Source organism: Raphanus sativus, unplaced genomic scaffold, assembly GCF_000801105.2.
Source record: "Raphanus sativus cultivar WK10039 unplaced genomic scaffold, ASM80110v3 Scaffold1706, whole genome shotgun sequence".
NCBI classification, from domain to species: domain Eukaryota; kingdom Viridiplantae; phylum Streptophyta; class Magnoliopsida; order Brassicales; family Brassicaceae; genus Raphanus; species Raphanus sativus.
The window spans coordinates 1-16,868 of NW_026617015.1; the positions used below are offsets into that span (position 1 = coordinate 1).

At 45.4% G+C, this 16,868-nt stretch overlaps 3 protein-coding genes across 3 annotated transcripts; all 3 read right to left on the reverse strand.

Moving 5' to 3' along the window:
• Positions 1 to 123: 123 nt before the first annotated feature.
• Positions 124 to 1,830, reverse strand: LOC130504625 (uncharacterized; the record flags this gene model as incomplete). The annotated part of the gene is made up of 3 exons (XM_056999244.1): positions 1,375 to 1,830; positions 423 to 1,287; positions 124 to 240 (listed from the first exon to the last, which is right to left on the reverse strand). Coding segments are annotated over exons 1-3 (1,438 nt in total), but the record flags the coding sequence as incomplete, so codon positions are not given.
• A 669-nt stretch (positions 1,831 to 2,499) lies between these two features.
• On the reverse strand, positions 2,500 to 5,536 carry LOC130504623 (uncharacterized). Its single transcript, XM_056999242.1, has 4 exons — positions 4,579 to 5,536; positions 3,506 to 4,362; positions 3,256 to 3,442; positions 2,500 to 2,585 (listed from the first exon to the last, which is right to left on the reverse strand). The coding sequence occupies exons 1-4, from the start codon at positions 5,534 to 5,536 to the stop codon at positions 2,500 to 2,502; spliced, it is 2,088 nt and encodes a 695-aa protein (XP_056855222.1).
• Positions 5,537 to 13,339: 7,803 nt separating this feature from the next.
• On the reverse strand, positions 13,340 to 15,881 carry LOC130504624 (uncharacterized protein At3g60930, chloroplastic-like). The gene is made up of 4 exons (XM_056999243.1): positions 15,179 to 15,881; positions 14,929 to 15,102; positions 14,279 to 14,844; positions 13,340 to 14,185 (listed from the first exon to the last, which is right to left on the reverse strand). Exons 1-4 carry the CDS (start codon positions 15,879 to 15,881, stop codon positions 13,340 to 13,342), a joined length of 2,289 nt encoding a protein of 762 aa, XP_056855223.1.
• Between the last annotated feature and the right edge of the window lie 987 nt (positions 15,882 to 16,868).

A 16,868-nucleotide genomic window follows, 5' to 3' on the forward strand; every position in this document is an offset into this window, starting at 1 on the left:
AAGCTCCCCCACAATCTTGGTCTTCTTCACCTTAGTCTTCTTCTTCTCCCCCTGCTTGTGAGCACACGGATTAAAAACACACCAGGAAATATATCACATATGCAGAAGGAGAGTAATACTAACCTGCTACAGCGCTCTGAATATCCTGAACTATCCCAGCTAGCGCTTGAAGGGCTCGTGTTGTGTCCTGTAGTGCCACTTGCAAATCCACACGGTTGAGTGGTCCTTGAGGGATGGCAACTGATCCAAGTTCATAAACAGATACACGACGTGGCGCAGTCCTGGAGCTTGGTGTAGCAGTTCGTGGAGTAGGAACCGGAGCAGGAGATGACCGACGTGTTGTTCTAGCAGAGCTTCTCTTCGGTTCAGCTTTGGACGGGTGCCTTTCCTTTAGCTAGTTTCTGCTCATATATCTCGCCCACCTCGTTTATCCTTGTTGTAAAGAACCGGACGTTGAAGCTTGTCACTGGGATAAGATGGAACCGCATGCTGGCTTTGAAGAAGTGCCATGATCAAGCGAGGGAAGATCAACCAACGGGCATCATTGACTTGAATCACTCCAAGATTAAGAATCTGTCTGAACATCATCTTGCCCAAATCAACACGGACTCCATGAGCCATCTTGTAGATCAGCCTTGCTCTCTCAAGTGAGACATATGTCTTGTGAGTCGAGGGAATCCAGTTGTATGCAGCTATGATCATCAAAGCACCGTAGCACGGAGTAAGATCCGTTGTAGTGAGACCGTCCCATTCTGTCTTTGTATCTCCGGTGATGAATGAAGCCAACTCAGTTACCGAGATATCATCCAACGTTGCGTCTTTCTCCTCTTCTTCCTCAGTAAGTGGTTCCCAATCTATGGCATTGTTGATGAGCGCAGGTGAGAACTTGTACTCTTGTCCTCTCACGGAGACAACTACTTCATCAACATCTGCTTCAGCTTTAGTACTCGGTAGACCTGCATAGAACTCAGCTACAACTTGCTCAACATACACTGCAAGACTTGAGACAGTTGATTCCATAGACCCTTTCTTGATAACGGCCAAGTAGCCCCACTGATCAGCTTCCTTCATATCTACCGAACGCTCAGCAAGTATTTTACGCTTAAGGAACTGATCATACCTTCTCTTGATGAGAGGAGGTATTGGTTCAGCACTTTTGTCACCAGACCTTCTCGATCTCAGCTGAGGTGAGGCTCCTGTTTCCTTAGCCAAATATGGAGACTTGGCCGCATCTCCTGGTGTGAGAAACTGAGATTGAATTGGTGTACTAGACTCCCCTGTCTGTCTCTATTTCCCAGAACGCAACCCCAGTCGTTTCAGCACCCGTTTCTTCCTCCTTTCCTTCTGGGAAGCTTCATCTGACTCAGAACCCACAGTGACAGCATCATCCTTGGGTTCATCGTCCACTTTCTTGGCTGATTCAGACTCGGCTTCACTTAGCTCATTCTCAGTTTCAATGATCGCCAGAGGTAGAGCAGATTCATCCTTCTCTTCCGGTGATTTATCAGTGACCGGAACATCTTGAATGGCAGCACTAGTGGATCCAATTTGCGGTTGCGGATCTGCTTCAGGAACCTTTGCAGATGGCTCCTCTCCAAGACCTGGAGTCCTTTCATCGCTCTCCTCTGAAGGGGTTTTCTCATTAGCGGTATTGAATGAGTCAAGCTCCTCGGTGACCTCAGGGAGTGCATCGGAGATGGGCATAGTGTTTCTCGGTGGAGGCGATTCAGGTTCGCCATCAGTGAGTGACCTCCGACTTCCTTCAGCCTCTGCATGCTTCTTTTCCTTGGATGATTCGGCTTGTTGAGCTGATTTCTTTCCTTTCCCCATGATAGATGTCGGTTTCTGTGTGAGGATCGTGTGAGAGATGAAGAGAGGCTGCGAGATTGAGCTTCTTAAGCACGATGGAGATATTCTAGGGCTTGTTCCCCACTACTTCCCTTAACGGAATAAAACTGAATCAACTTTTCTGATATTGCAGATCTGCTCCCTGACTTTTTTTATCCTCTCCTTTGTATACCTACAACATTTAATTTCTCTCATCCAAACACATAGGCATTAGGCACATTCGTGAATTATCAATGTATCATCAGACTTTCAAGATAGTAATAAAACACGAGTCACAACTCACAATTGGCTGAATCAAGATTAATATAAAACATTATATCAGTTCAGTTCAGTTACCATTCGTGTGAAGTGCTTCACGAGTTGCCTTAGTGCTTGATTCAAGCTGCACATATAACTCTTCCTAGATCTTATATTCTGGTGCAGCCGATTGTGTTTTTATGGCTAGCTTTCACATTGATATGCCTTCATCAATGCTGCCGGTTTTCATTCTTTATTCTCGTGCTGTGAAACCCCTGTTGTTTCCCATCATGAATCTATCAATATATTTTTTTTTTCTGAGCATCTTTCTGTATCATTGCTGGCTCTTTTTATTGAGAGGGGGGGGGGGACAGATTGACGTGAAACCTGTACCATTACAACATTGACGGCATATCAAGCAGCTCTTTTCCACAGCGTTTTCGGGTTCCAAAACCAATCTGAATCATATGTACATCCCGAATCAGCACCTGCACTACTCTCTGCACAACTTGACTCAACAATCAAGGTTACACACACCAATTGCATTTCTTAATGTGATAAATCGATTAAATTCAAGATATCTAGTGAATATATCAGCCAACTGCAAATCAGTAACTACATGTTCGATTACTACCTGATTGTCTTCAACTAATTCTTTGATGAAGTGGTGCCTTATGTCAATGTGCTTCGTCCTTGAATGTTGGACCGGATTCCTCGAGATATCAATTGCACTTTTGTTGTCACAATACACAAGAAACGGACCCGATTGCATTCCATAATCAGCTGACATATGCTTCATCCAGATAAGTTGTGAGCAACAACTACCCATGGCAATATATTCTGCTTCCGCCGTAGAGAGTGATACAGAGTTCTGCTTCTTGCTCAGCCACGAGATAAGATTGTTTCCAAGAAAGAAACATCCTCCACTGGTACTCTTTCTATCATCAGCACATCCTGCCCAATCAGCATCACAGTATCCCACCAAGTTCTTGTTGGAATTCTTCGAGTAATACACGCCCAAGCTATATGTTCCTTTGACATACTTGATGATCCTCTTTACTGCATTCAGGTGTGATACCTTCGGCTTAACTTGATATCGTGCACACACACCGACACTGAATGACAGATCTGGTCGACTTGCAGTTAAGTACAACAGACTGCCAATCATACCTCGATAGAGCTTGACATCCACATCTTCTCCTGCTTCATCTCGTGCAAGCTTCAGTGATGTATTCATGGGTGTCTTAGAAACTTTGGAGTTCTCCATACCAAATCGCTTTACCAAACTGTTAGCGTATGCACTCTGAGAGATGAAGACACGTTTCTCTGACTGAGACACTTGAAGTCCAAGAAAGTACTTCAGTTCGCCACACATGCTCATCTCAAACTCTTGAGTCATATTCTGAACAAACTCATCAACCAGCTTCTGTGACGTGCTTCCAAAGATAATGTCATCCACATAGATTTGAACAATGATTATATCTTTTTCAACTTCCTTGAAGAATAGTGTCTTGTCTATACTCCCTCTGATGTACTCCGCTTCTAACAGAAACTTTGTGAGTCGTTCATACCATGCACGCGGTGCTTGCTTCAACCCATATAGTGCTTTCTTGAGTCGGTACACATAGTCATGATGCACTGGGTCCTCAAATCCCTTTGGCTGCTCAACATAAACTTCCTCCTGAAGTACTCCATTGAGGAAATCACTTTTCACATCAATTTGATGCACTTTGAAGTTCAGAATGCACGCCATTCCCAGAAACAACCGAATGGATTCCAATCTTGCAACTGGGGCAAAGGTTTCTTCAAAGTCTACTCCTTCAATCTGTGAGTATCCTTGAGCTACAAGCCTTGCCTTGTTACGAACTACTTCTCCATGCTCATCAGTCTTGTTCTTGAAAATCCATTTAGTGCCAACCACATTTACTCCTTTAGGTCTAGCAACAAGTTCCCACACATCGTTCCTGGTGAACTGCTCAAGTTCTTCCTCCATTGCGACAATCCAATATTCATCACGTAGTGCTTCAGTGTGTGTCTTAGGTTCTATTGATGAGACGAAACATGCGAACTGCACCATTTCTTTAAAGTTAATCACCTTTCCACGCGTTTTTCGTCCTTCTTCAATCCCTCTATTCACATCAGACTTCGAATGATTGCGATGAACTTGCTGAACCACTGGTTGAGGTACGGTATCTGCGATAGGACCTTCCTCAATGACTTCAGTAGTAGCTACAGATGATCCACCTTCTTCCTCTTCATTTGATCCCAAGTCATCACCTATAACCACAGACAAATCATCAAATAAAACATTCACTGATTCTTTAATTGATTCGGTCCGCTTGTTGTAGACTCGGTATGCTGAACTAGACTGTGCATAACCCAGAAAGAATCCTTCATCACTTCTTGAGTCAAACTTCCCAAGTTAGTCCTTGTCATTCAGTATGTAGCACCTGCATCCAAAAACATGAAAGTAACTAAGATTAGGAGTTTTGCCTGTCCACATCTCATACAGTGTCTTTGTTGTCCCTTTTCTGACATACACACGTTTGATTGTGTAACATGCCGTGATGAGTGCTTCAGCCCAGAACCTCTTGGCTATCTTGTTACCATGAAGCATTGCTCTTCCCATTTCCTGTAGAGTTCTATTCTTTCGTTCAACCACTCCATTCTGCTGAGGTGTCCAAGGTGCTGCAAACTGGTGAGCTATTCCTCTTGATTCAAGAAAGGTAGTCATGGCTTCATTCTCGAATTCACCTCCATGATCACTGCGTATCTTCCTGATTCTTCCCTTTTCATTCATGAGTTGAAGCGCCCAGATTTTGAAACTCTCAGACACTTCTGACTTTTTCCTGAGAAAACGAACCCAAGTGAACCTGGTGTAGTCATCTACTAGTACAAACACATACTTCTTTCCTCCGATACTCTCGGTTTGCATAGGACCCATGAGATCCATGTGAACTAGATCCAATGGTGCCTTTGCCTGAACATCCGGTACCCTCTTGTGTTGTATCTTGACTTGCTTTCCCTCATTACATGCACCACATACAATCTTGTCATCGATCTTGAGTTTGGGTACTCCTTGAACCAAGTCGTTGCATACTAGATTCGTTAGATTCCTGAAGTTCATATGTCCCAAACGTCTATGCCATAGATCAATATTCCCTTGAGCTGACAAGCACTTAACCTTCTTTTCCCACATGTAACAGTTATTGCCAGATCTCACACCTTGTAACACTGTTACACCATGTTGATTTATGGCACGGCAATCAATTGCTGAGAAGCACACCGTAAGTCCGTCATCACACAGTTGACTCACGCTGATCAAGTTAGCCTTTAATCCTTTGACAAAGTAGACATTCACCAATTTAGGTACTTCTGAGTTACACGTTGTACCTTTGCCTTGAATGACACCACAGCTGTTGGGCCCGAATATGGCCCGGTAGCTGATCATTCATTAATAAAAGATGACGATGGGCCGCGATAAGCCCATCACGAGTTCTAAGTCTAAAAGAGCTAGGTAGAAGCCGAAGGCTCAAAACTAAGGATCCTAACCAAGGAGGTCACGACGAAGAGGAAGCTCACGTCACAACAAGAAGAAGCGCAGGACCCGGTCAAAGGGAAGCTGTTGCAGATTCCACCTCAAGCGGAGAAGATCTCGGAGATCAGTTGCAAACAACCTAAAGAAGTCCAAAGCTATAAAAAGAGAAGGTCGAAGACTAAGAAGAAGATCCGAACCAACTCATATTTTTTACTCAACATTCATTGAAACATTCTTACTTGTAATTCTCTCGTGATCTTTATATTCATCAAAGATCATCTTTTGTAACCATCTCATTTCTATTACATCAATACAAATCAAAGTTCATTCATCAAGTTCTTACGGGATTCAGCCCGCGATAATCTTTCCCTAACCTTACCTAAACATAAAACCTGATCTAAAATCTAGGTGTGAGTTTTACCCCTCACAATTGGCGCCGTCTGTGGGGAAGAAACAATCGAATCCCTTACTCTAACTTGAGGATGAATCCTACCGATCAGACAACAACCCCGTCTGACCTTAACCTCCCGATCCAGAGTGATGGCTCACCGAACGACGGAGGCTCTAGCCTCGTAATCACAGAGCCTCAACGTGGCGACCACCGATCTGAGCAACAGCTTCCGGTTGATGCTCGAATGAGCCAAACTACAACCGGAGTTATTAACCCGAGATCATCGGAGAATCCTCAGCAGCAAGCCATTCCGAATCAAACGGAGGCTCAGCTCTCTGAGATCCGCCAAATGATGATACAATTAGTGGACAAAGCTCAGGAAAGTGAGCGCACGATACATCAGTTGACTATACGTCAACAATGATTTGAAGAGATAACCAGATCTCTAAACGCAACAACCCAACCACCGCAACGTCAAGCTCCGGGGGTCATCTTTCATGATCGATTAACCGATCCCTCATTCCCCCGAGCACGTTTAAACTTTTCCCCGGATAGCACTACCCCGGAAGGACACGAATCTGCTTTCCAGACACCTCATACTGGGACAGCTCCCGTGTTCAATCCACCTAACGCCAGTGTTATGGGAAGTAACATGGCGACAACTAGTTCCACACCCAGTCAGGTCGTTGACAGGAGTACTCGCTTACCTCCTCCGCCGCCTGATCCTAGGTCCGGAGCAGGAATATCCCTCCCATCTGGGGGCAGAACGTCAGCTTCGGTTTACCAAACTAGAAACTCGATCCCGAATGGGGATGGTTATCAAAGGATAGATTCCGATAACCCAAGAAATGCCGAGCGATTTAGCCCATCAACCGCATGGGAGAATGAGCCAACTCGACCACGTCAGGAACCTACCCGTCGGGTACCTGCGAACGATCCAAACGTCCTTCCATTTGAAGGACCTGAAGCTATCCGTAGATATATGGAGCGAACTCACGCAGCCCTCCAGAAATTGGGAGCTCAAGTCCATAAAGCTACGAGTTCAGCTCCCGAAATCGATAGCTTACTCGAGGAAACTCGTGGAACTCCATTCACAGACAGAATTGCCAGCTATCACATAAGAGATACCCGAAAAATACGAATTCCTGAGTATGATGGGACCTCCGACCCGAAAGCCTATCTGAGAGCTTTCCGATTGGCAATTGTTAAAGCCCATTTCACACAAGAAGAATGTGAAGCAGGTTACTGTAGGACATTCGCCGAAAATTTGGTCGGGACAGCCCTCGAGTGGTTCTCCGGTCTTGAGCCAGCCTCAATAGACAATTTTGATCAATTAACCAACGCCTTCATGAAGCAGTACTCAACCCATATCCGGAAGCAAGCCTCTGAGGCCGACCTTTGGAAGGTCAGTCAAGGAATGGGAGACTCACTACGAGTCTACATTGAGAAATTCAGGGCAATAAGAACCAAGCTCTCGAATCCTAACGACCTAATCGCCATCGAGGCCCTTAGGAGAGGTCTGATCTATAAATCGAAATTCTGGTCGGAACTAACACTCAATGCTCCTCCAACTATCGATGACGCTCTTCATAGAGCCACCAAATATATTACTTTGGAGGAGGAGACAGCTGCACTGGATAAGCTCCACAAGAAACCTCAGAATCATCCGAAAGGTGACTCCTCTGAGACTAGGGGACCTCATAAGAGGGGTAACCCTCGAAATAGTCAGACTCAGGGAGAACATTCCTACGCAATCGAGGAAGACAAGGAAGAGAAACCTGTTGCAGCAGCAAACAAAACTCCCTGGTCAAAAGGCTTCGATAAAAGCAAACGTTGCTCTTATCACGATCGTGAAGGACACTCAACCGAAGAGTGTTGGGACCTCCAACGCCAGCTGGCAGCTAAATTCGCAGCTGGAGAAATAAAGGGCGTGGACCTTAAAAAGCCACCACCTTATCAGAAAAGAGGTTCCAGGGACACTTCCCCTAAACGTGAGAGGTCACCTGAGAAGGAGACCGATTCGCCACCTCCAGCTCCCAAGAAAAGAGTCGAAATGATTCTCGGGAAATTCCCCCAAGGAAAAAGTTTACAAGTCGAAGCTCTCTTGAGCAAACCGTCCCCTCAATCGAGCCCCGACTCGCGGGTGGACTGTATCCTTGGAGGATCAGACATATGTCAAGACTCCGTCAATTCCATTAAGAATCACGTGCGGAAGGCTGTATCTAATACTGGACCTAAGCCTCCTAACCCTGAATCCAATACTAAGATTTCTTTCTGGGAAAGCGAGACCTTAAACCTTGACAGACCTCACGATGATGCGTTGATCGTCACCTTGAACATCGCAGGATACGAGGTTCCTAAGCTCATGATAGACACAGGAAGCTCTGTCGACCTCATTTTCTATAATACCCTAAAAGGGATGGAAATAGACGACTACGAAATTATTGGCCAAAAAGCTAACCTCGTAGGCTTCTCCGGAGAAACAGCTACCTCATTGGGAACTATCAAGCTCCCAGTCATAGCTGGCGGAATAATGAAAATGACCAACTTAGTAGTCATCGATAGACCTTCCCCGTTCCACGCGATTTTGGGAAGACCTTGGATCCACAAAATGAAGGCAGTAGCCTCAACGTACCATCAGTGCGTAAAATTCCCAACACCCGAAGGGATAGCTACCGTACATGGTAGCCAGAAGATATCCAGGATCTGCTATTTGGGAGGATTCGAAATCCTCAAAAAGTCCCCCCAATAGCAATTACAGATCCAGGAGGGTCGCGAAATGCAACAAAATATTCGAGGTCCCCCCAGGAACCTAACCGAAAAAGTTTGCATCGACGACTCAGATCCTGAAAGACAGGTGAGCATCGGGTCCGAGCTACCTCCTGAGACAAAAAAGGAGCTCATTGATTTCCTGAAAAGCAATGTCAAAACCTTTGCATGGTCCACCAGTGACATGAAAGGAATAGATCCGAGCGTCACCACCCATAAGCTAAAAGTTGACCCTACTTTCAAACCAATCAAACAGAAGCGTCGTAAGCTAGGCCTCGAAAAGGCTCAAGCTGTTAACGACGAAATCGACCGACTTACGAAAGCTGGGTCCATTCGAGAGGTACATTACCCCGACTGGTTGGCTAACCCAGTAGTGGTAAAGAAGAAAAACGGGAAGTGGAGAATCTGTGTAGACTTCACAGACCTAAACAAAGCTTGTCCTAAAGACAGCTTCCCGTTACCTCACATCGACCGCCTGGTTGAAGCAACAGCTGGCCATCGACTCCTATCCTTCATGGATGCCTTCTCAGGATACAATCAAATCATGATGGATCCTGAGGACCAGGAGAAAACTGCATTCATAACCGAACGAGGAACCTATTGTTATAAGGTTATGCCATTCGGATTAAAGAATGCAGGAGCTACCTATCAGAGACTAGTAAATAAGATGTTTGCTGGACAACTCGGAAAAACCATGGAGGTCTATATCGACGACATGCTAGTCAAATCCTCAGCTGGAGAAGATCATATATCCCACTTAAGGGAATGTTTCGATATCCTGAATAAGTACGATATGAAGCTCAATCCCACTAAATGTACTTTCGGGGTACCCTCAGGCGAGTTCCTAGGCTATCTCGTAACTGAAAGAGGCATCGAAGCCAACCCGCAGCAGATAGCAACCTTCCTAGAAATGCCGTCACCTAAGACGACCAGAGAGGTACAGAGATTGACTGGACGAATCGCGGCATTGAATCGATTCATATCCAAGTCCACCGATAAATGCCTCCCATTTTACAAGCTTCTAAGAAATAATAAGAAGTTCTTATGGGACGAGAAATGTGAGGAAGCCTTCAAGCAATTGAAAGCTTACCTCTCCGAACCTCCGATCCTATCTAAACCAGTAATAGGAGAGCCATTGTACCTATATCTCGCTGTGTCAACTGCTGCAGTCAGCGGCGTTCTAGTACGAGAGGAACAAAACGAACAAAGACCAGTCTATTACACCAGTAAAAGTTTGATAGACGCCGAAACCAGGTACCCTGCAATGGAAAAACTAGCTCTAGCAGTCGTAACAGCTGCCAGAAAATTACGACCTTACTTCCAATCGCACTCGATCGTCGTAATGACCTCACAACCATTGCGAATGATCTTACACAGCCCCAGCCAGTCAGGGCGATTGGCTAAATGGGCCATAGAGCTCAGCGAATATGATATCGAGTATAGACCTCGAGCAGCAGCGAAAGCTCAGGTCCTTGCCGACTTTATCATTGAGCTAACATCTGAGCAGTTAGACTCCGAAATGGAATCTCCGAAGTGGAGCCTATACGTCGACGGAGCCTCATCAAAACAGGGCTCCGGTATCGGTCTAAGGCTAACTTCTTCAGCAGGAGAAACCATCGAGCAGTCATATAGGCTCGGATTCAGCGCCTCAAACAACGAAGCTGAATATGAAGCACTAATCGCAGGGTTGAAGCTCGCCCTAAGCCTCGGAATCCGAGAGCTAAACGCTTATAGTGATTCACAGCTAGTAGCTAGCCAGTTTCACGGAGAATATGAAACGAGGGACGAAAGAATGGGGGCATATCTCGAAGTCGTCCAGAACCTCACTAGGCAGTTCGACAAATTCGAGCTAACGAGAATCCCACGAGGTGAAAACTCCTCAGCAGATGCGTTGGCTGCTTTAGCTTCCACGTCAGACCCCCTCGTAAAACGAATCATACCCGTAGAAGGAATCGAGAAACCAAGCATCGACATAGCTACTAAAGCTGAGAAAGAGAGCAAAATAACAGCGCAACCCGAAGGTACCTGCCCTGAAACGGTAGCTACCCAGGTTTTCACAACATTTTGGTTTCCAAAAACCAGAATATGCAGCGCAAAAAAGCATACCTCCGGGAACACAATCCAAATCACGGAAGATATTCCTCGAAATTCAGACTTCTTAGAGCCTGATCTCGAAAATACCCCCGGGGGCACCAACTCAGACCCAGTCATCTGCAGAGTTAAAACCAGAAGCCGTACGGCTCTCCAAAATTCATCTGGAGGTATTCCTCGGAATTCAGACTCCCTGGAGCCCAATCCTACCAATACCTCCGGGGGCACCACGACATCAGGTCTCGACGAACAGGAACCTCCCTCGTCTCTTCATAACAAAGTTGTAGGAAGAGAGGATTGGAGAATTCCAATCACGCAATACATCCTGGAGGGAAAGACTCCACCCAACAAATGGGAGGCTCGAAAGCTCAAAGCATTAAGCGCAAGATATTGCGTTACCGAATCTGTTCTCCTCAAACGCAGCATTTCCGGACCTTACCTAAAATGCGTCCATGGCCTCGTTGCTATGAGACTCATGAAGGAAATGCACGACGGTTCCTGCGGGAACCACTCTGGAGGAAGAGCTCTAGCCATCAGAATCAAAAGGCAAGGATATTTCTGGCCTACCATTATTGCAGATTGCGAGGCCTATTCCTCTTCATGCGACAAATGCCAGAGGCATGCACCGATTATACACCAACCTGCGGAAAAGCTGTCTAACATATCTGCCCCTTATCCATTTATGAGATGGTCCATGGATATCGTGGGACCACTAGTACCATCAGGAAGTGGAAAGAAGAAGCTACGTTTCCTCTTAGTCTTAACGGACTACTTCACAAAATGGATAGAAGCTGAAGCTTTCCAGCAGGTAACCAGGGTCGAGGTCGAGCAATTCGTATGGAAAGATATCGTGTGTAGACACGGCGTCCCATACGAAATCGTAACTGACAATGGAGGACAATTCATATCCCATGATTTCAAAATATTTTGTGACAAGTGGAATATTCGCCTGACCTTCTCATCACCTCGCCGACCTCAAGGTAACGGACAGGCGGAGGCTGCTAATAAATCAGTATTAGCAAACCTCAAGAAACGCCTCGGAACCCAGAAGGAACTCTGGTCAGAGAAGTTACTTGAAGTACTCTGGGCATGTCGGACCACCCCACGAAAAGCTACAGAAGAAACTCCTTTCTCCTTAGCATATGGGATGGAAGCTGTCGTTCCAGCTGAAACCATTGCTGGTAGCCTCCGCCGGGAACTCTGTACATCCAATCCCGCAGCTAATGATCAGCTCCTAACCGACAGCCTCGATCTAATCGAGGAAAGACGGGACCGAGCTTTGATTCGCATTCAGAACTATCAGCAAGCAATGGCACGACAGTACAATTCCAAAGTCAGGCTCCGGCAGTTCGCTGTTGGTGACCTAGTACTTAGGAAAGTTTTCGAAGGAACCAAAGAACCAAATGCTGGGAAATTAGGAACCAACTGGGAAGGTCCCTACCAGATCATCCACGTGGTACGACCTGGCGTTTACAAACTCCGAAAGGTGCGAACTGGGGTACCTGAAATCAGATCGTGGAATGCCACGAATCTTAAGAGATATTATCATTAGGTACCTAAAACTCCTGAACTACGTTAGGCTTGATCCCTTGACTGGGTACGTAGGCAACTCCGTCATGAGTGCAGCCCCAACCTCATTTCAACACTTCGTTCACCACAATCAAAGGGGGCATATGTCTGATTAAAAACACATAGCCCGCGCAGCAAATTGTATGATTACTATGATACCATGTATCTAATTATCAATAAAGAAATTATCCTCGTTATCTCAATTCTTTAACAAAACAGGTCCCTGCAAACCTGAACCTAAGGTCTTAAAATCCTTAACAATCCTAAAGGTCTTAAAATCCTTCAAAGCAATGTCAGGTCTCGACGAACCTGAACCTAAGGTCTTAAAATCCTTCAGACAATATCAGGTCTCGACGAACCTGGACCTAAGGTCTTAAAATCCTTACCAAATCTCCAAGATCTTAAAATCCTTGTCAATTCTCCAAGGTCTTAAAATCCTTATAAATCTTCGAGGTCTTAAAATCCTCATCAAATCACCAAGGTCTTAAAATCCTAAGCAAGTCTCAACGGGTCTTGAAATCCCACAAACAAGTTCAGGTTCCCAAGAACCCCCACCTAAGGTGTCCAGATTAAACTTAGGTCCCTAAAAATCCCAAGCTAGTCCCGATACTCCAAGAATTCCTCTTAAGGAACTAAAAACGACCAAGGTCTTTCAGACTTATCACAAGATTCGATTATAATCAAGTTGTCATATTTCACGACTAAAGCCAAAAACTCAAAATGAAATGAAAACCGAGTTCGAAATTAAACAAGGGTTTAAAAGCCTCCCCAGGCTAACAAAGATTCGAAGTGCAAACAGATAAAGGTTTAAAAGCCTCCTCAGGCTATAAGTCTTGAAAGCAAAAGATAAAGAAGCCCATTGGGCATAAGTTTTAAAACATAAAGAGCATCAGCTCTTAACCTTCCTTGGATCCAGGATCAGCTTCATCATCCTTATCCTCCTCGATAGGATCACCCTCCTTAACAGGAACCTCTTCTTCAACATCCTGGTCGTCACCTCCCGGGGTCGTCTCAACGGGAACTAAATCAGGAGAGACCGAACCCAAGTTAGAACCATATTCTCCAGAAAACGTCGGATTAAACATATTGATCTCGAAAGTACCTGAGCTCTCGGAGAATTGAGGAATGGGGAGCTTGCTAACTGAGAAATCAGAAACTTGAGCCTTCTCGTATGCAACACCAGCATCCGGGATCAAAATCATCAAACGATGATACTCCTCCTCAGCATTCTCAATCTCTTTAGACAATAAATCCTTCAGAAGTTCGGTGTTTGCCTGAAGCTCCTGAGCATAGATCAGAGCGTCAGTCTCTTCCTTTTTCTTGACAAACTTCTCCTTCACAGAGGTCAGGATCTTGTTGTAGGCTTCAGCCACCTCCTTCTTACCTTTCCTGACAGCTAGTCTAACTTCAGCCTCTTTGTTCTGTTGACTAACCTGAGACGAGGCGATCAACTCTTTGACCTGGTGCTCAGCTATCCTGCGAGCAGCATCTAACTCATTGATCTTCCTACTCTTCACCCGAATATCGATGGCCTGACTTTCGATCTTCCCTTGTTGAGTATCAGCCTTCAAACCGAGCCTCCCGGCCTCAGCTTCAAGCTCAGCAACTCGAGCACGAGCCAGGTCGAGCTCCGTCTTGGTAGTCTTGAACAACTCAGTAGCCTGAGCTAAGTCTTCAGCGCTAGGAGCACCATGCACGGTCTCTTCAAACCTCAGCTGAGCCCTGTTGATGGCTCCAGCTAGCTAAAACAAAAAAAAAAGGAAATATATATATACGTTTTAAACAAAAAAATTATTTGGATTGATAGCGAACCAGGGAGTAACAGGACTACATACCTGACCCACGTGGTGAGCTATCTCAACGTACTCTTCCTTGTTGGTCATACCATTGATCGAAGGCATGGAGCATCCTACCATCTTCATATGCCTCATGATGGTTGCCAAACCCCAAGGATCATCCAATATCGATCCCGGCTTAGAATGGGAGAAGTTCCAACCCACGGTCCCTCCCCGCGAAGACGAGGAGGAGGATCTGGCGGGTCTATCTCCCAAATCGGTCCGAGACCTCTTGTTTCTCGGAAGTTCGACCTCGTGAGGGTCTCTAGCAGCTTGGGGGTTAGCTTCAACTGTCGGAACCTCAGGACGGGGAACAACATCTTGAGCTCTGGGCTCAACTGGGTTAACATCCTTAGCAGGGACAGAGGTCCCGTCATCAAGGACCTCCTTCAATGAGCTGAGGAAGGCACCTCCTTGGGTCTTATCGCTGCCTCGCGAAGCGCTGGCAGCTGCAGCAGGCTTGTTCCTGGAACGGAAAGAAGGCCTCATCTTAGGAGCTTGAGTCTTTTCAGTTTCGGAAGTACTAGCTCCGGTCGAAAGATCTACCACGAAAGGACCTTCAGAAACTAAACAGTTGAAAGCTTGTTAGTTATCTCTGAAAGCAAATCCAGAAATAAAAAAAATAATAATAAGCAAAATCCGAAAATTACCTTCTAAATCTTCAGCAGGAATCGGGTCAGGGAACCTGGCGTTGTACCGATCCGGGAACCTAGCTGATTCAATACGAGAGGAGGCAAAAGATGCCCAGGTATTGGAGCTTTGATTTAGCTTCCGGAAAAGAGCCCTAGCCAGCTTCTCAGTAAGCTTAGGAGGATCCTCAGTATCTGCACATGAAATCGAGGGTTCAGTGAATAATACTAATTAGAAACAAGGAAGGCACAATCCTAACAAAGTCCTAACCAGATATATCGGACCAAACAACAGAGAGAGCACGACCCACGGGGATCGTCGTGGGGTCGATCTTGACATAGAAATATTTCTTCCTCCAATCGTCATCACTACCGGAAGACTTGAAAAGACCAAGCCTAGGACGACAAGGAAGATAGTAGGTACCGCTACCACCATCTTTGTTAGAGCTCTCCTTGATCGTGTAAAGGCTCATTAGCTCGGTCAGTCCAACAACGATCCCCTCCTCCTTAGCCCTGGTGATGAAACCATTTATCACCCGGATGGCTGAGGGACAAAGCTGAGAAAGGGCTAGTTGGTAATGATCAAGAAGATCTAACAGGAGATCTGGAAGTGGGAACCGAAGGTGGCATTTCGAGATATACTTCTCGTGAATGCAGAACCAACCTTCCGGGGCGGTTTCAGGAGTTTCATCGGAGGAACAAACCTTGGCCAACTCCTTTTGGCCATGGGCTTGAACCATGAGGTTAACGACTTCTTGAATCTTTAGTGAGGAAGGCGAGTGAGGGCCCAGAGAGGTACTCCCGCCAGAAACTTCCTTCTTCTTCACCCGCTTGGAGACCCTCCCCGCAATTGAGTCCTTGACTTCCTTCTTGTCTCTTTTCATTTTCTCACCGATTTCTTGCTTAACCTTCATTAAACGCTTCCCGGAGGCAGAGATTCCGGTCTCACCGGAACCTTCTTTCGGAGGGTCCATTTAAAAGAAAGGTAAGGAGAATCGAAGAGATTGAAAGGGGAAAGGAGGGAATAGGCTAACCAAATCTCTTAGGAACTAAGGATTCTAAGAAATTCGCAGGAGATTAATGGTGAATCGAAGGATGAAAGTAAAGTAAAAAAAAAATGAGAAAAACGTAGTAAAATAAAGGAGTGGAAGAGAAGTTACCTTGGAAACCGAGTGGAGGCGTGGAGAATATGGACAGCGGCAGTTAATGCTAGCTGCTTTATATCTTGTCAAGTCTCGAAAATCGGAATAAATATTTCAAAACTCCTCTCATCTGAGTCGTTGATTTCATCAGAAGAGATCTCAACCGTTAATTCAAATAAATAGTATCTTCGTTGAACGAAGCTAGTAATCATTATCTCAACAGAAAAGATTGAGGTTCAGCGGCTAGGTTAAGCTCCCGAGTAAGAAATCTTATCTCGAAAGCTGGGGGCAACTGTTGGGCCCGAATATGGCCCGGTAGCTGATCATTCATTAATAAAAGATGACGATGGACCGCGATAAGCCCATCACGAGTTCTAAGTCTAAAAGAGCTAGGTAGAAGCCGAAGGCTCAAAACTAAGGATCCTAACCAAGGAGGTCACGACGAAGAGGAAGCTCACGTCACAACAAGAAGAAGCGCAGGACCCGGTCAAAGGGAAGCTGTTGCAGATTCCACCTCAAGCGGAGAAGATCTCGGAGATCAGTTGCAAACAACCTAAAGAAGTCCAAAGCTATAAAAAGAGAAGGTCGAAGACTAAGAAGAAGATCCGAACCAACTCATATTTTTTACTCAACATTCATTGAAACATTCTTACTTGTAATTCTCTCGTGATCTTTATATTCATCAAAGATCATCTTTTGTAACCATCTCATTTCTATTACATCAATACAAATCAAAGTTCATTCATCAAGTTCTTACGGGATTCAGCCCGCGATAATCTTTCCCTAACCTTACCTAAACATAAAACCTGATCTAAAATC